The 18,334-nt window shown below is 44.3% G+C and overlaps 2 protein-coding genes across 7 annotated transcripts in view; one reads left to right on the top strand and one right to left on the bottom strand.

Annotated features, from left to right (window-relative positions):
• Positions 1 to 118: 118 nt before the first annotated feature.
• Positions 119 to 5,929, bottom strand: MBD4 (methyl-CpG binding domain 4, DNA glycosylase). 3 transcript variants are annotated; one of them, XM_054837768.1, is made up of 8 exons: positions 5,804 to 5,929; positions 5,362 to 5,559; positions 3,695 to 4,449; positions 2,951 to 3,025; positions 2,194 to 2,328; positions 1,806 to 1,955; positions 1,067 to 1,170; positions 119 to 325 (listed from the first exon to the last, which is right to left on the bottom strand). In XM_054837768.1, exons 1-8 carry the CDS (start codon positions 5,842 to 5,844, stop codon positions 248 to 250), a joined length of 1,536 nt encoding a protein of 511 aa, XP_054693743.1. In that variant the 5' UTR covers positions 5,845 to 5,929; the 3' UTR covers positions 119 to 247. The 3 variants fall into 3 exon arrangements, with proteins under 3 accessions (XP_054693743.1, XP_054693744.1, XP_054693745.1); XM_054837769.1 differs by having other exon boundaries at positions 2,969 to 3,025; XM_054837770.1 differs by lacking the exon at positions 2,951 to 3,025.
• Positions 5,930 to 6,024: 95 nt separating this feature from the next.
• IFT122 (intraflagellar transport 122) overlaps positions 6,025 to 18,334 on the top strand; it is a 33,467-nt gene continuing 21,157 nt past the window's right edge. For 2 of the 4 annotated variants that reach the window (XM_054838112.1, XM_054838111.1), the window contains exons 1-14: positions 6,070 to 6,163; positions 6,896 to 6,962; positions 7,899 to 7,983; positions 8,836 to 8,914; positions 9,706 to 9,782; positions 10,222 to 10,288; positions 11,313 to 11,459; positions 12,914 to 12,989; positions 13,522 to 13,713; positions 14,461 to 14,599; positions 15,229 to 15,431; positions 15,877 to 16,014; positions 16,774 to 16,938; positions 17,819 to 18,016. In XM_054838112.1, coding sequence (XP_054694087.1) covers positions 6,123 to 6,163; positions 6,896 to 6,962; positions 7,899 to 7,983; positions 8,836 to 8,914; positions 9,706 to 9,782; positions 10,222 to 10,288; positions 11,313 to 11,459; positions 12,914 to 12,989; positions 13,522 to 13,713; positions 14,461 to 14,599; positions 15,229 to 15,431; positions 15,877 to 16,014; positions 16,774 to 16,938; positions 17,819 to 18,016 — 1,674 coding nt within the window. In that variant the 5' untranslated portion in view covers positions 6,070 to 6,122. Of the gene's footprint in view, positions 6,164 to 6,895; positions 6,963 to 7,898; positions 7,984 to 8,835; positions 8,915 to 9,705; positions 9,783 to 10,221; positions 10,289 to 11,312; positions 11,460 to 12,913; positions 12,990 to 13,521; positions 13,714 to 14,460; positions 14,600 to 15,228; positions 15,432 to 15,876; positions 16,015 to 16,773; positions 16,939 to 17,818; positions 18,017 to 18,334 lie in introns of those variants that run through there. The other 2 variants (XM_054838110.1, XM_054838113.1) reach the window with 2 other exon arrangements.

The raw sequence follows: 18,334 nt of genomic DNA, 5'->3' as shown, positions 1-18,334 counted from the left end.
GGCCGCGCCGATGCCCCGCCCCCGGGCCGCGCCGATGCCCCGCCCCCGGGCCAGCCGGCGCCACGAACCTGCCATACGTTTATTAAAAGACCAGCGTGACCGTGACCGTGACCGTGACCGTGACCGTCCCATTACGCCGCCGCCAGCGCCGGGCACGTCACACGCGCACATGAAGAGCTGTGGCGTCAGGGCAGCGCTGCAGGGACTCCCGCTGCATGGCCAGCGCCGGGGCACGAGGCGGCTGCCGTCAGTCTATGCTCAGCCTCTCCTGGTTCTCCCGCAGCCACGCGTGGTACACGTTTAACTTGTGGTCCTGCGGCTGTACCTACAACAGCAGAACCGCGTGACACTTACAGACGCCTCCTCTCGCAACACCCCGACGCGTTTCCCCCCGTGGCTGAGGGGCTCTCCGTGGCAGGCGGGCCTCTGCGCAAGCCAAGGACCGCGGCGCTCGGTCAGCCTGAACCAGGCCGTGTCCCTCGGAAGCGGCCCTGCACCGGGGAGCAAGGGCTGTCGTGGGTAGTTGTGGTGCCTACACCAAGTCAAGGCCTTTTGAGCCTCCCAGGCCCTGCAGGAAGCCGGGAGAGCTGACCCAGGCTGGTCGCAGGGACATGCCCTGCCACAGAGCATCACGCTCCGGACAGAGCTGGGGAAGGAGCCGGGATCGCTGCTGGGAAACAGGCTGGGCATCAGGTTGGGTTTTTTTCCTTCCATATGTGATGAACAATTGCATTTGTGCATCACTTGGTTTTTATATTTATTATTATTGCTCTTACTATTACTATTGTTCCCCTCCTTTGTTATCCTATTAAATGGTCTTTATCTCAACCCAGAAGTAGTTTTTTTCCCCTCTGTTCTCCTCCTCATCCCCTTGGGGAGGGAGGGGTGAGTGAGCGGCTGCCTGGTGCTCAGTTACCCACTGGGGTTAAACCCCGACAGGTACATTCTGGGAATTCAACCTATTGACGATATAAAAATTTTTTTTAATCCCAGGAGTCCCTAGGTACAAGGCCAGCGAAGCCAGAGGACAGAGCCCCGCTGCCAGCAGCACGGCTGCACCACCCACCTCCTTCCATTCGTTGACGCAGAAGATTCGGTAGGAGTCGTTCCCGTACTTCCCGATCCCGTGCAGCTCGATGGGGTACTTCCACTGCTTGCTCAGGTACTCATCTGCAACGGACAGTCGTGGACTTCACTGCCTGTGGGCAGGCAGGTCACAGAAAGCAACGCTGGACAAAAATCTCAATTCTCTGCTATTGTAACACGTCTCCACTTTGGAAAAATTTAAGTGAAAAATGCAAGCTTTAGCTATTTCATGGTGAAAGTAGACAATGAATCCTTATGGGGTATATCTTAAACACCTTTTAAACAAATCGCTGTGGGTGAGTTTTAATTAAATGTCTCTCCTCAGAAGCCACAGAGGAATACTTTTATTCTAAGTATAGAAAATACCAGAATCATAGAAAAAAATCCATCTGGAAGGGCCTTCTGGAGGTCACCTGATGAAAAACAGAGCAGAGCCACCTTACCATAGCGCTGCAAAACAGTGAATCAAGCCTTGCAGGCGTTTGGATCTTTTTTCACTCAAAGTCATCTCCCGGACAAAGGTCTCTTGCAGAACTCATTACGTATACATTACTTCATTCTCAGCTAAGACAGCAGGATCAACAACTTTGCATATGTACGACCAACTTATACCAAAGTTGCATAAAACCAACCACCACTTGCAAAACAGAAGAAAATAATGCTGCTTGTCCTGCCAGTGTAATTCAGACCATTCCACAGACGTACTCAGGAAAACCTACCAGAGAACTTGATGATAGTTTTCGCTCTGAGTTCGTAGAGACCGAGAGGTTTGAGCAGCTCTGACATTTCTTTCCAGTCTGCAGTCCTGGTTATTTCAGGAGAAGGATACTTCTTAAGGAACTCCCAGAGCACAGGAATTGCCATTTTACCTAATGACAAAAATCATCATGAACAAAAGGCTGTGCAGGCAATTCTCTTTTTTTATGTGTTTTCTGAAGCGAGCTTTTTCTGAGGCAAGAGTTACAAATTTAAGCTGGTTTTTTTTCACACTGACACAAGTTAATATAATTTATTCTTTCATTAATGGCATTAAAAAATGGCAGCTGCTCTGACCCTATACCACCAACCCAACATTTACACAACATGACATTGTATTAGTCTATTTACCTGATGTTTTATTGAGAAATATGGTTGCAATGAGAAGTTTCCATGGATCGTGGAAAAGTGTTTCTTGGACCAAATTAAAAGGAGAACGCGGAGGAGTCCATTTTCTGAAGGCCTTCCTTCTGGGTGGGCTAGGAGCTGTACACAGAGGCAATACAGGAAAATTTAGTGGGCAGTAAAGGATAGACTTAAAGGAAAATAATTTTTAAAAAATGAAGACCTTTTGAAGCAGATTCATCTTTGTGGGGGCACTACATGTGGATGGAGCCATAGCAATTCAGATATTAATTTTACAGAACTGGAAGGGACTACGTGTCCCCTGGCACAGACTGCAGTAAGAGTCAAGGCTGCCCGTGCCATGCCCCCGTGCTCCATGTGACACGTTTTCCAAGGAGAGAGGCCTGCCCCAGCTACCGCCACGCTCCCATCCAAGTGCAGAGCAGCAGGCACAGGGTACAGGGTTTCCCCTGAGAGGGGAAACACCTCAGCGCTCTGAGAACTCCCCCACAGCCCCCTCACCCCACCACCTCACAGCTGCCGAGGCATTCGATACAGCCTTAACGGTTGTTTGCAAGACACAAACCACTGAGGTTTAAAATGGGACAAGATCAGCACTAGTGCAGTAAGCCAAGCTCTCCGATGCCACCTAAGCATGGCCAACCTAAAACTGGAAAAAATTTTCTGTAACATCACTCGATCTCGAGCCATCCTGTTCGTCCCCCCCCTTGAAAAAGATTTATTTCCCTAAAGAATATTATACCTTCTTTACTGTATTTACTTGAAAAATACGGACTTGTTTTCCTCCTATCCACTTGTGTTCGTGGGATAGACTCTTCTGTAAAAAAATAATACTTTAGCATTAAAAACAAAAACCCCAAGTATTTTGGTGTCATGTTTCACGCACCATTTCCACTTTACGTTGTGATGGAAACACCAGGATTTCTTGTAGGGGTACAGAACATAAATGTGCTTTAGATTCACTCCAGTACTCCTCTGTATTTCAACTCTAAGAAAAAAAAAAAAATCTTCGGAAGACAAACCGCTACTTTGCCACAGTCTGAGGAAACAGGCTCAAACTACAACCAAGGATTAAATGTTGTCCACGCACTCTAGCACATGAAACAACCTAAAACTAGCCTTTTTTATGAATCAAACTGACCAACTGTGCAACAACATTAAGAATTAGTGCAGCGAAGGTAATTATTATATTATACTATACAGCTAAAGAGACCGGTAGAATAAGTTACCGTTGTGAATAAATCTATATTAAGTTAAACGCTGTTGGGCCAAGAAATGAGACAGATTCAGATGTCAAAGCAGCTTGACCTGAAACAGAATACTCTGCTCATATAGTCAGGAGAGCCCCTGGCAGAACGTTAGGATAATATTCTGCTCAAACCCACACATATACCTGGTGGCATTTTAACTGCTGTGAAGCTTTTCTTGTCACACAGCTGCAAGACGTTAGCATCTGTTTCAGTGTCAGATTTAATATCCTGGTTACCTGGATTCCCTCGATCTGTCTCTTTCCCCATTTTCAATCCATCCGTTTTCTCCTCAGATTTTGCAGAAGACGTGTCATCAGAACCTGTCTCCACACATTCCTCCTCTGCTGGACTCTCCAATTCCCTTTGCGAGTGAGTCGTCACGGAGGTTAGCTGCATGTCTGACCGTGACCTGGAAATTCTTAACAGAGTCTTTCCTGCGTCCATAGGGTCTGCATTCTGATCATCCAGGCCCCGACTATCAGCGACACGCTTGCGTCTCTTTCTACAGAATTTCTTGATTTGAATGCACTCGGTTTCCTCTTTGTTACATGCTGCTCTCTGTCTTTTGTGTTGGGTATTATCTCGATTCCTCTTTTCTGAGCTCTTTCCAGTTTTCTTATTCTGAATACTTTTTCCACCTGCCGCTTTTTTTTTGGTTTTCAAACAGTCCTCTGGTTTTATGCCTTTCATGGTCAAATCTTCACTTTCCAGAGTGGATGTAACATCTTCCAGGTGTCCATTTCCCATCTGAATGTTCTGAATTCTGTCCTCTTCACCATTTGGTATACTGAGGCCTTGCACTTGACCGTGACAATCCTCATTCTCTAAAACAGTTCCCACAGCTTTTGTGCTGTATCTTTTCACCCTCACACGGGTTCTCCTCTGATAAGGAGCTGTAAAATCAAAATCTTCTGCTTTCAGCGTCGTCTCCCCAGTTTTCCGAAAATATTCCACAAGTGCACTTTTCGATCTTAGCTTATTTCCTTCAGGACTGTGGTATGAAAGAAAAGTAAATTAGTGATGACTTCTCCATTCTCTCGCTCTCCGCTTAAAAAACTGCTCTAGCATCAATAACAAAAATAGTTGACAGGGTGATGTCTAGACTTAACCAAAACAGGTTTACGCAAAGAGTTTACGGATAACCCTACGTGTTACGCGCTCCATCTCACGAAGCCCGTGTGTGGCGTGCACACACACACACGCGAGTGCCCTACACCCCCCCCCACACACACACACGCACGCGCCCAAGTGCCCTACACCCCCCCCACACACACACGCGCGCCCGAGTGCCCTACACCCCCCCCCCACACACACACGCGCCCGAGTGCCCTACACCCCCCCCCCACACACACACGCGCCCGAGTGCCCTACACCCCCCCCCCACACACACACGCACGCCCCCGAGTGCCCTACACCCCCACACACACCCCCCACACACACACGCACGCCGAGTGCCCTACACCCCCCCCACACACACGCACGCCCCCGAGTGCCCTACACCCCCCCACACCCCCCCCCCCACACACACGCACGCCCCCGAGTGCCCTACACCCCCCCACACACCCCCCCCCACACACGCACGCCCCCGAGTGCCCTACACACACACACACACGCACGCCCCCGAGTGCCCTACACACCCCCCCACACACGCACGCCCCCGAGTGCCCTACACACCCCCCCACACGCACGCCTCCGAGTGCCCTACACACACACACACGCCCCCGAGTGCCCTACACACACACACACGCCCCCGAGTGCCCTACACACACACACACGCCCCCGAGTGCCCTACACACACACACACACACACGCCCCCGAGTGCCCTGCACGACCGGGGCGGGACAGCGCCTTGCCAAGGGCTCCCCGGAGCCAGGCCGCGGGCTCCGTTGCGCCCCGGCCTCACCTGACAAAGTACACATCGATCCTCCCGGCCGTCCTGCCCGACTGCCTCTGCCTGGTCAGCTTCTGCCAGCCGCCGGGCCCGGCCGCGGCCGCTTTCCTCGCAAGCTCCCTCTCCGCCGCGGCGCCGGTGCCCCCGCCGCTGGGGCCGGGACGCTCCGCCGCCTGCACCGCCGCCTCGTCTCGGCTGCCGCCCGGGAGGCTGCACGGGGAAAGAGACGCCCAGGTAGGGCCCCGCTCCGAGCCGGGGGGCGGGGGGGGGGAAGGGAGGAGGCTCCGGGGCGCGGCGGGCCCACGCCGGACCCCCACACAGCCCCGGGGGCCGCACCGGCCTCGGGCCCGCCACTGCCCGCCTCACGGCCACCGCCACGCGGGCGTCGTGTGCCGCCATCCCGCCGCTGTGCCGCCCCACCGACGAGCCCTGCGCTTCACCCCTGCCTGCCTACCCGCCCGCCGCTGCTGCTGCTGTTGCTTCCAGCGCCGCCATCCCGCGCCTTTCGATCACGTGACGCCCTACGGCCTCGCCCCCCGTATGTGCGCGTCCCGTCGCCGCTCCCGCGTCCTGTCCTGCGCAAGCGCATCGCGGCCGCGATGGCGGGCGCCCCCTGCCGTGGCGGCGGGCCGGTGTGTCCCATGCGCATGCGCGTTACCCGTGGCGCCCGCCGGGCGGGTGTAAACATAGCAGTCGGCAGCGGCACTAAGGCGAGCTCGGCTCGGCTCGGCTCGGCTCGGCTCGGCTCGGCTCGGCTCGGCTCGGCTCGGCTCATGCGGGCCGCACTCACCTGGCGTGACAAGGCTGAGCAGTGGTGAGCGGGCCTGGGGGAGAGCTGGGCCGCTACGGCCTGCTCCACAGCGAGGTGCCCGGGGGTGCCCCGGCGGTAGGGCTGTGGGTCGGGAGCAGGCCGGGGGGCCGCGGCCTGGCCACCGGGGCAGCCCGGGGAGCGGTACCGGGCACGGCGGCGGCGCCTCCCCGGGGCGGCTCGTTCAGTCCCTGCTGCGCTCGCCGGCACCGTCCCGGGCTCTGCCCCGCCACCGCCGTGGGGCACATAGGCCACGGGAGCCCTGGTCCGAGTGTGCTTTCTGCAGCCGGCTGGTCTTCCCCCTGGCAGGCGGCTGCGGGCAGGAGCAGCTGGATTCCCACGGCCTCTGGGCCGATACTGGTGATCCAGTACCAAAAAGCCTTTCCGGGGGTTGGTTTGGGGTTGGGGTTTTTTTTGCTTTCTGTTTAGCCAAAGGCAGCAGCCTGCGTCTGTACCTGTGGTTCTGCCTCCCAAGGTACGGCTGCAGGCTTCTTCCACCCTCCCATCTGAGTGTTGAGGCCTGGATGGTGCCCAGTGCTTGGGCTTCCCGAGCGCGGGGAGGCAGTTGCGGTTGTAGAGGGTGGTTCTTGGTTGGGGAACTTTGTCAGGAATCAGAGGTACTCTTAGGTGTGCAATTGCAGTTTTTGTTATGTGGCATCTTGGATGTTAAAGGACATATATTTTCTGCCTGCTAATATGGGGGTTTCTTGGGTTATTTTTTTTTCCTTTTTTCTTTAGTATTTATGATCTTGCATTCAAACCGGATGGGACTCAGTTGATAATTGCTGCTGGAAATAGGCTGCTGGTAGGGAAACTTTTTTTGCTCTTGCAGTTACAGCTGTACAAATATGATTTCTTTCACATTAACTTATGAATGTAACCTGTCAAAAATCCTCTTATCTCTAGTAGTCCAGCCTCATACCTATATACATACTAATGCAGGCTAACTGTAAAGTGTTTTGAAGCTTTTTAATGTTTCTTACCAAGTTTTAAGCTCCGTTTCCACAAGTAAGGAGATTTAAGTTACTTTTGTCATCTCATCCTCTCCTACCTCACCCGGTGGCTTGGCACAATGGCATGGTATACAGATGCTGCATTGTTACAAGTTTCATGCAAATATCTGAAAAGGGGCAAGAAACTCAAACTGATGTCCCTGCTTTGTGAGAAGCTTCAACTCGAGCTTTCTGCGGTTCCCTGGATCTGCTCGCCTGCTGCTAACCTATCAGCAAGAGCAGCTCTGGACGGTGCTTCTCAGGGTTCCTGCGAAGCTTTCAGATGGGGCAGGTGTAGCAGCTGCAGGGGTGGCTGGGTGGCTGGCACAATTACAGAGATATAGTCTAGAACTGCAGGACGGCAAGCTTTATTGTTTTCAGTGCTCGCAGAATGGTATACTTGATGATGGTCCTTTCCAGTAATTTATTACGTTTAAATATCTAATGCAGGGAAAGAAATAAAACAAGCTGGCTAAGTGAGCTGTTTGGAAATTTCTTTTGTGCGTGTAATTTTCTAATACTGCATCTTCTTTCATTCTGAGAAGTATTATGTTAAGGAAAGCTGCTTCCGTGCTTTAAAATGTTTTGTTTTGCGTGGACTGTATGCTATGCAAAAAAGCAAGCACAGAAGAAAGTGTATAATGTTGTTGACCTTTGATAATTTTATATGCTAGTCCTCACTGAAAGATTTTTTTGGTGTATATTTTTTTGTTTGTATGTTTGTGTTTTGTTCCCTTCTGTTTAAATAGGTATATGATACTTCTGATGGAACCTTAATTCAGCCTTTGAAAGGACATAAGGACACCGTATACTGTGTGGCTTACGCTAAAGATGGTAAATATCACTTTGAGGGGCTTTGTTAGTCTGGTTTGTAAAGTGCATGTCTTCCATTTCTTATTGCCAATTGATAAGTAGACAAATCGAGGTTGTTTCTGTAGCAGTATTTTGAACATGTACATGAGTGCTGGTGTTTTGTGTGCTCTTTAATCGAGAGTTTGAGCTGCCATATAAATGCTACGTGCAGAAGTACCCTATTTTTACATGTAAAGCTACCTGTTAGTCTGGGAACTGTAGTCCCCACTTCCCCTCCCCTTCTACTTCAGTGATGGCTAAGTGTATATTTGTGGGGTGATGTGAGGAGAAGGCTTACCCCAGAGATCCTTCTTTCTAGTACTGCCTCTGGTTTGTATTCCCATAGTTCCTCTATCCCAAAGCTTCCCGATCGCCTGATCCTTCACACGTTACCTTGCTTGCTACAGACCTTATTTGGCTTCCGATTCTTTCATTGCCTCTGATTCTCATTCTGTGGGGACTTACTGTCTGTGGACTCAGACGACTTCCTCTCAAATACTATTTTTTAAGTTACAGGTGATACCTGTGAAAATGTACAATTTTTCCCTTGACACTGTTAACATAAATCTCCAACTTGTGACTGACAGTGTTGCAAAGACTGGCTGCTTGCGTGCATTGCTGGCCTTTAATGAGGCACGCTCTGTGGCAGTAACAAAATAAAGTCATCGGAGTTTCACATAGTTGGAGAAGCGCAGTCACACCAAGACACTTGCAGCATTCGGCCCTTTATTACTTGAGCCTTGTCAAGTTCAAGAACTTCTTGCTCTGTCTTTGAGTATTTGGAGTGAAAGAGATTCTTGTATGTGTGGGATTTAAATTATATCTAATTCCTAGGCAAACGTTTTGCATCTGGCTCTGCTGATAAAAGTGTGATAATTTGGACTTCAAAGTTAGAAGGAATTCTGAAATACACGTAAGTGATGCCTTCAGTGCTGTGCCTCTCAAAAGCTGACTTTGATTATGCACTTCTGCTGTCAAAGAGTTCGTGCCCTTAGATTTGGAACAGTTGACTAAGGTCAGAGAAAATGCCACTGAGTGGGTAATAGGAGAGGGAAGAGGAAAAGAACAGTCGAATGAGGCAGGAAAGCAATTAAAGGCATAAAAAGGGGTGGGAAGTCTAGATAAATCTCTGAATTTAGAGGGCTGGCAGAGAACAGGGGAAACTGTATAGATCGAAATAAAACGAAACAATATGACTCTGATCTTGTATAATAAACAAAATTAATAGAATTCTGGTTCAAAGACCAAATTAAATATACGGTTTGGTACTTTTGGTATAGTTCCATCTTTCTTCTGGCTTTGTTTTCATGTCATCCCTCTTACGCTACATCTTCAAATTCTGTTTCTGAATGTGTGTGTACATTTATTACTATTTAGTATGCCCAAGCTAGTGTACTACTAGGAACATACCCAAGTGTACTTGTTTTAGAATTTGGATATAACCTTTGATCATATTTCACAAACCACCATCTATGTATGTTTTTAGCTAATCTTGATGAAATACAGTGAATCCTGCCACTTAGAGACAGGTTTTTTAAGGTTTATTACCAATTTAGTTTATAGTAATTGCAGATTAATTTGATGTAATATAGACCAATTGAATTATTTCTGGCATCTGGCAAACCTTTCAGCTATCTTGCTGAAAGTCAGAAAAGGGGGCATTTAAGAATGATTTATTGATATATGATTGTAACTTCATTCTAGGCATAATGACTCAATACAGTGTGTTTCCTACAACCCTCTTACTCATCAGTTGGCATCCTGCTCTTCCAGCGATTTTGGTATGGCTTCTTCCTCTCACTTTTCCATTAAGCCAGTAAATTCTGTTAAAGTTGTACAGCTCAGCTAACTACAGGTAGGTACAGCTCTTTATATCCAGAAGAGATGAGATACAAAGCTACCTAAATTTAAATAACGTCAGATACTTACTTAAATCACTTAAACTCAGTTGGAAAGGACTGCGTAGTGAGGTGCCACAGGATAAAATGTACTACCTTGTTACTATGATTTTTTGCAGAGACATCCTCTCTGTTATTAAGATGGATATTTTTTTCCCCATTTACTGATAAATAATATGTATTTAAATGTCCTTCTAGTGGTGGATGAGACTTTGATGCCTCTGAAGTCCCAACTGAGTTTTCTGACAGTATTAGTTTCTAATTGAACACTGGTAAATGTTTACTTGTAATTTACTTTGGTTTTTTGTTTGCTTCAATCAAGGCTTGTGGTCTCCTGAACAGAAGTCAGTCTCTAAACATAAAACCAGCAGTAAGATTACTTGCTGTAGGTAAGTTTTAAGGATTACCTGTGTCATTTAAGTTAGTTTCAATACAAACAATTCAAAATAATATGCAAGCTTAAAGAAAAAATATTGAAGTGAAATAGTTCAACGTATTCAGAGACAGTACCACATAGCTCTCCTACCTGCTGGTCAGTAGCATTGTGTACCTTGTGCTGGTTGGCCATTCTCATCGTTAAAATGCCTGAGTAGCGTTTATAATGCTGCAGTACAAATATGACTAAGATTTATCAAAGATGATTTCTTGTGCAGTCTTCTCAGAGAGCTTTTTTTCTTCTTCCCCTCGGTTTTTTTTTTTTTTTAAATAGCAAAGGGTTTGCGGGTTTTTTGGTACTGTTTATAACTGAATTCTTCTGAAAGTATGAGAGGTGTTCTGCTCTTGAGCAAGCGTCTTAACTTCTCTCTCCCTCTGTTTAGCCATCTTGTGCAATAACAATAAAATTAAGTTACGGGGAAAATAATTACACTTTTCGTTTGTAGAGCTGTTCATCTCCTGTGTTGGTACTTTTAGTGAAAGGAGATACTGCCATTATGGAGAACCTGAAGCAGGGGTGTATTATTTGTGTAAAGTCATCCAGCTAACTGCAGTAGAGACAAGAATAGAAACCAGGTCTCCTCTGTCCCGCGCCATGCAGTTTTATCTGATCAGCGTTCTAAATGTGGCTTTTTTTTAAAATAGTTTGGTCTACTGCCAACACTGTCATCCCCAAAAATGTATCTGTTACTTAGCACATGTTAGAAGTATTGCAAGCAGATGATAGCTTTAATTTCTTTATTTCTACATTTTCTTATTTCTGTGTATATTATAAAATGTTCTTACTGTAGTGCATGCTGTTGCCATAAATGTGGATTTAGATGCATAAACAAACTGTAGGATTGCTGGCTATCTCCCAGAACTGCCTCTTAGAAGTATATTTCCATCTATCATCCCTGTTTGAGTATGCTGTACCATCCTACCTTCCTGCTGCTTGTTTTTAGTAGTTTGCTCTTCAGTATCTGTGTGTTTTATCAGCTGGACAAATGATGGCCAGTACCTTGCTTTGGGGATGTTCAATGGCACTGTCAGCATAAGGAATAAAAATGGCGAAGAGAAAGTTAAAATAGAGCGTACAGGGGGTGCTTCATCTCCAATATGGTCAATTTGTTGGAATCCATCCAGGTAAATCATTTGTTCCTTCTTTTTTTCATGCTGAATAGATAATCCTGGGCTTATTGATTGCAGAAAGGCTTGACTTTTATCCCTGCCGAAACAGATTAATGCCATGTACGTTACCTTTGTTTAAGTGATTATGTATTGGGGTTTTGGCTTTGCTGCCACTTTTAATTGGATGGAGAAACTGGGAACAAGTTCCACTTAGATCTCAAGAAACATTTCTATTTTCTTTTGTATTGTTTTGAGTTGTTTGGCGTTTTTTTTGGTGAGGAGGGTGGGTTCTGTTTGGATAGGGGGAGAGAGAGGGGAGCTGTTTTTTCACTTCAACTCAGAGGGAATGTTGTCCCAAATACGTGAATAAACGATTGCTATTGCAGTAGGTGGAAAAATTTTTGGAGTAGAGCAGATGAACAAGAGGAGTCAGTTCACAGCTATTTAGAGGAGATACCAGTACTGAAATCCAGGCCTGGCAGTAGGCAGTATAGTCAGACAGAGGGAGAAGACCATAAGGAAGAAGAGACCTCTATGGACTTCAACTTGTGAGTGCAACTTCAAAGGAATATATATATCTATGTTATCTAGAACAGTAATTTACAAAAAGGACCAAGGGCAGAGTGTGTTATGCAGGGTACAAAATCAGACATTCAAAAATTAGGAAATTCTAGATTAACAGTTGCCTCTATGGTCTTAATTTATTCTGCTAGTATGTGATCATTATGAGATAGTTCTCAAGTGTATGAGAGCATGTTACTTTTCCTCACAGGTGCGTACGTTGTGCATTGAGCAAAGCAAGGGTGCTTATTAAGCAGCTGGCTTTTTCTTAGGGGTTTTGTCGGTTTCCTTTTTGTTCAATTTATGGCTAGGGGCATTTTTTGCAGCAGAATGTTCAGATTACCATCTCCATTCTTCCTAGGCAAAAAGCTGTGGAGAAGGGTGACTTGTGTTTTGCTCCAAGCTGAACAGATCTTGTCAGAGTACCAAAGTTAACAAACTTGAGACCTGAAGACTTTCCTTGGTCTGCTGCTGGTCTCACACAAACATTTGGGGTGGTTTTCCCCTGCCTTACACTGATAATTGTAGTTCACTCTTCTCAGCTGCATTGACTGATGTTGTGGTGGCTTTGTACTACTGTGGCTAAGATCAGAATCCGGGCCCAGGTGCTTCATCTGCTTAAGGGACCATTAGCTCCACTGTACCCACTGCTTATATAGCCGTATGTGAAGTGATACATCAAGCTTTGCAGTTATTCCTGTAAAGGAGACTGATTTTTCTTTTGTGTCCCCAAGCTGTCTTCCTCAGTTTTAAATAGCAAGATGTATCTGCTGTCCTTTCAGTTTGTGGTTTCTTAAAGAGTAATATGAAGTAAATTCTGCTATCCTATTACTTGGTTCTGTTGCTCTAAGAAATTCGTTAATAAATTGCTGTAGAATTACTACTTTTTTTTTTTTTTTTTTTTTAAGAGATGAACGCAATGATATTTTAGCTGTGGCAGACTGGGGTCAGAAACTTTCCTTTTACCAGCTTAGTGGCAAACAGGTATGTTTTAGAAAGTGCATTCAAGAGTGGAGGGTATTTCTGGTTCTGTTTTGTGTCCTATATTCAAAGTGTTTGTATACAAGTACTTTATTAGCTACGTTAAATGCTTTCTGTTTTCCCAGCCTTTTATAAGTTTGCTTTTTTTTTAACCATCTTTTCCTTCACCTCTTCTTTTTCTCATGGCAACTCAGCTGCTGTCTTACAAGTCTTGTATTAAAGCCCTTACAACTTTGCTGACTTTTGTGATATGGTTTACTGGTCTTTACAGGACATCTTTGTATTTGTTTCAACCAGTTAAAGGGGGTTTTGTAGTTGCTTGCATTCTGAGTAGAGTGGTTTGAGACTGGAGGGATTCTTGGATGTATTTTAGAACTGCCTTTGGGAATCTTACTATAGCCAGTGGTTCTTGGGTATTGAAAAGTTGTGCATGGCCAGAGAGATGAGAAGAATTGTGTCAGTGATGACACTTGTTGCCTTGGGAAAATATTAATTGATTCTTTTGTTAATTTTTCTTTTTTTTTTCCCCTTGTAGATTGGGAAGGACAGAATGCTCAATTTTGATCCTTGCTGTGTTAGCTACTTTACTAAAGGAGAGTACATTTTACTGGGAGGTTCGGATAAACAGGTTTCCCTCTTCACGAAGGATGGCGTGCGTCTTGGTACCATAGGAGAGCAAAGCAGTTGGGTGTGGACGTGCAAAGTTAAACCAGACTCCAACTATGTGGTGAGTAGGAACATTTCTCTGACACTTTTACAGACAATTTGTCACATAAGATAAGACCATAAATTTCTAATTCAGTTGCTTAGTCTAGACATCCTTACTGCGGCAGCAGAACCTAAGCAGTGTCTAGTGAGGTCCTAGAACTACCACCCAAATGAAAAATATCCTGCAGAATTAAAACTTGGGCTGTAAAAAGGCTGTAAATGAGCATAACACCTGCTTTCAGATGGTGAGGCATTTGTTGCATTTTGATTTAAAAAAAAAAAAAAAAAGAGAAGAGAAAAGTGGCAGCTAATAACTTCTAGGTTGACCAAATCCAGTTCTTTGATGGAAAGAAAGTGTTCGGATCTGTATGAGTTCCTGGCATTACAACCTTGTGGAAAATGCCTACAAGACAACTGTTAGCCACAAATGCTGCACTCTGTGTCATTGTACAAATGTGAAGAGATACGGAGCAAATTTAAAAACAAACAACCCCACTCCAAAAAAACCCCAAACAAACCAAAACCAACAACAAAATAAGCCCATACCAAACCCCACCACCCACCATGGTGGTCTCCATGGTCTGTGATGAGATCAGTCATTTTGCATTGCACTTTTACCACTGTTTAAGTACAAGTAGGCTGTAATTGGTATCAATCTATACATTATGCAGGAAAAGGAACATAATGTTCGTGTAAGTACTACACATTTTGCGAATTCTCACCTACATGTACCAATTAACTAAAATTATTTTCTTCTTGTGTTCAGGCAGTAGGATGCCAGGATGGAACAATATCCTTTTATCAGTTGATTTTCAGCACTGTTCATGGCCTTTATAAAGATCGCTATGCTTACAGAGATAACATGACTGATGTTATTGTCCAACACCTCATCACTGAACAAAAAGGTAATTTCACACTTACAGTCAGGCCAATGCTTCACTCTCATTCTGTTTTGTTTTATTTTTAATTAATATCCATCAGAACACTTGGAATGTATGCTGCATGTACCAGACAGATTGTTGTCACTTTGACAGTAAAACTGAGGAATGCTGTTTGCAGGATGAGGGTACAAACTTGGATTCTGGAGGATCAGCGCTGACAAGCTTAATGAAAGATGTGGGGATTTGAAAGGACATTGGGAGGGGCAGAGGCTTTTAAGATAAGGTTTTAATCTCTGCAAATGAGATAAAAATACTGTGCATCGTATTTAGTTGTTTGGGTTTTTTCTGACTTGCAGCCTCAAGGGTTTGTGCTGGTTTTGTTTCTTCATATCCACTAGCTTTTTATGGCAAGGAGTCAAAGTATTGCTCCAGAATGTGTTGTTGACAAATAATAGTGATAAATTGTGTTGGGGATAGTAGATCAGATAGATGCAGAACAACAAACATGTCTGATCAGGAATCTGCTTTTGATTTTAGAGGTGCTTGAGAAAGACTCAATTTTGATGTATTAGTAAGTTTTCTGATTTCTGTATCAGTTATTTTCATGTCAGCCTATACTGTATTGTTTCTGTGTTTGTTTTTTTTCTCTCTAGTTAGAATAAAAGGCAGAGAGCTTGTAAAGAAAATTGCCATCTACAAAAACAGATTAGCAATCCAGATGCCAGAGAAAATCTTGATTTATGAGTTATACTCGGATGATTCTTCAGATATGTATTATCGGGTGAAGGAAAAGATAGTAAAAAAATTTGAATGCAACTTGCTGGTTGTATGTTCAGATCACATTATTTTATGCCAGGTACGTGCCTTAAAATCTAGAATAGTCTTGGGGTGCATTCAGGCTTTAAGACAGCTGTCCAAATAGCTGGTAGGAAAAGATTGTACTGTATCATCTAGTACAGTTTTTCCCCAAGGTGCCAATGTGTAGTGCTGACATACTTCTAAGCAATAGCTGTGGCATGCCACAGGTGGCTCTGTTTATGTGAAACAGTCTCTGTAGTGAATTTGATAAATGAGCACATAATCCAGGGGAACTTTTGGTCAGGGTGAACAACTAGAAGAAGGTGGGGGGGTTGGTTTTGTTTGTTTGTTCATAGCATTGGAAAACCTTAAAGAATTCACCCTGTTAAACTGACTATTTGACTTGATGGTTTTTATTAGTACAGGTATAAACATTGCACATCCAAGACACAGGGTTTTATCTTTACCTCCATGCAGTGTTTTGTGTGTTATTGTGTCTTTAGGAGAAAAGGTTGCAGTGCCTCTCATTTAGTGGCGTTAAAGAACGAGAATGGCTGATGGAATCTCTTATTCGTTATATTAAAGTAATTGGAGGACCTCCAGGAAGAGAAGGACTCTTAGTTGGTCTAAAGAATGGTCAGGTAACATAGAATGTCTGGTATATCTCTTTTCACTGCAAATAAAGTTTCTTCTATGCTCTTAAGGGCAGACCTTAGGAGCAGCGTGCTCCTTTACAGCCTAGAATTTAAGAGTCTCACCCTGTGGTGAAAAACTAATTCTATCTTTCACATTCTCTGGCTTTAAATTTCATACAAACATGTTTAACGTTGCGTAAAGTCTGTAAGTTGTTAGGAATAACTGACAAAAATGGTGAACTGAGAGAGGGTTTGTCTTTAGTGGGGGTTGGGGGGGGGTGGGTGTGTGTGTACACTTCTCCTGATGACCACTTGTGACAGTGTGGATGTTCTGGAGGTGAGATTGCTGTCTATTTCATAAGCCAGTTAGCAGCTGAAACTTTCAAACTGGAGCCCAGAGGTATTGATATAGAGAACAGGAACAGAGAGGAAGTTGAGATCCCTTGTGTCTTTTGTATCTATACTATATATATTCCTGCAGTAGTATGTTAATGTAATTGTTTAACCATTGGAGCATTAAAAAAATCCAGAATGTATAGCATGTGATTTATTTGCATAGGCTTGCAACCTAGAGTATGTTGTGGAAACGAGTCTCTTCAAGGCACCTCAAACTGAAAGCATTTCCTTAATTTTAACGCACAGTTTGCTCTGTCAAAAAAATTGCAATTGCATGCTTTGAACAGCATTGAATTTTGTACCTGCTATGCTATTTCTAGTTTTAGGAACAAAAATGGATGGTCTGACTTTGGTTTCAAATATGTCTAGATTCTGAAGATATTTGTCGATAATGTCTTTGCAATCGTCCTGTTGAAGCAATCCACAGCTGTGCGCTGTCTGGATATGAGCGCATCCCGAAACAAGCTGGCAGTGGTTGATGAAAATGATACCTGCCTAGTATATGATATTCATACCAAAGAGTTGTTGTTTCAGGTGAAATTCAAAGTTTTGTTGTTTTGTTTTGTGGTTTTGTTAAAAAAGGGGGGGGGAGAGGGGGAGGAAGTGATTTGGAGCACAGAACATACCGAAGGTGTTGCTGTGCAGAAATTCATATATTTAAGCCATTAATCACATCTTGTAGGACCTAACTGTGATCTATTTCTCTATCAAAACTACCCTTTTAGAGGTGGTAGACAAGGAGTTAGAAGACAGGAGATATATGTGAGCAACAGCTGAATAAAGAGCACTTAAACATGTGACCTTTGCAGTTTAATTCAGAGCTCTGTCCTGGTTCCCTTTGATGCATTACAGTTAATGAGCATTTTGGCTTTATCATTAGTACAAACAGAATTAAAGCCTAAACATCTTTGTTCGTCATGTATTCCCAGACTGTAAAATGAATAATGATAATTGTGTCTTCATTGGCAGTTTAGCAGTCACTCTAAGGGTTCACTCATTAATGTTGATGACACATTTTTAGAGGATAGATAGATGGATAGGAAGTATGAAGTGCTACAAAGATAGGGCCTGTAACTTCCTTTTGTAACAGGCAGAAAAATGATCAATTAAATGTGCTAGCTAACTAACAGAGTATTATTGTGGAATTCTATATTATGTTCTATAGTTTGATAGTATGGGTCATTAGTAAATACAAAACAAAGGAAAGGCAATTACAGCTGTTTATTACAATGTAAAATATGTCCGTGTAAATCTGTTTAGGAATATACTAGGCTTTAGAATATTACAAACATAAATAATAAGTATGTGTGTGTACACATCCAGGCTATAATACGTTCTAGCTGAAGGATGCATATTTCTTAGGAAAAATGATGTGATTTCATCTGTTGTAATCATCAGTTATTTTGCTCGTTAGGAACCCAATGCTAATAGCGTGGCTTGGAATACACAGTGTGAGGATATGCTTTGCTTTTCTGGAGGGGGTTACCTCAATATCAAAGCTAGTAACTTCCCTGTCCATCAGCAAAAACTTCAAGGCTTTGTTGTGGGTTACAATGGCTCCAAGATCTTCTGTCTTCATGTTTTTTCTATGTCAGCTGTTGAAGTTCCGCAGGTAATCCTTTAATCTCATTAAGTGTTGCTTTACATTTCATAAACATCAATGTTTAGGAAGTGAAGAAGCTTTTCTGAGATTTACTCGTATTCCATTACCAAAATGATTGCAGTTCATACTTTCTTCATCATTATTTAAGTTATATTACATGATCTATTTTACTTTTGTTTATTTGGCATCAATTAAGCTAACTTCCTTTTTGCTGTTGATTGTTGTTTCTTATTCTCCCTTTCTACTTGCAAATGCACATAACCTAAAAGCAAAGGTGAAGATACGGTGTGGGTGTTACCTCTTCCTGTATTTTTACTGAAGTCTCTC

Source organism: Grus americana, chromosome 11 (assembly GCF_028858705.1).
Source record: "Grus americana isolate bGruAme1 chromosome 11, bGruAme1.mat, whole genome shotgun sequence".
In the NCBI taxonomy this organism is placed as follows: domain Eukaryota; kingdom Metazoa; phylum Chordata; class Aves; order Gruiformes; family Gruidae; genus Grus; species Grus americana.
The sequence above is the reverse complement of the archived record's forward strand: the minus strand, read 5'-3'. Positions and strand labels throughout refer to the sequence as shown.

Bases quoted from the DNA above. Each gene is read 5' to 3' on its own strand.
- MBD4 (XM_054837768.1), bottom strand. From the start codon at position 5,844: ATGGCGGCGCTGGAAGCAACAGCAGCAGCAGCGGCGGGCGG. The intron at 4,450-5,361 runs GTGAGGCCGGGG...TTCATACCACAG, and splicing joins ATCGATGTGTACTTTGTCAG to TCCTGAAGGAAATAAGCTAA. The intron at 3,026-3,694 runs GTAACCAGGATA...ATTTTTTTACAG, and splicing joins GACAGATCGAGGGAATCCAG to AAGAGTCTATCCCACGAACA.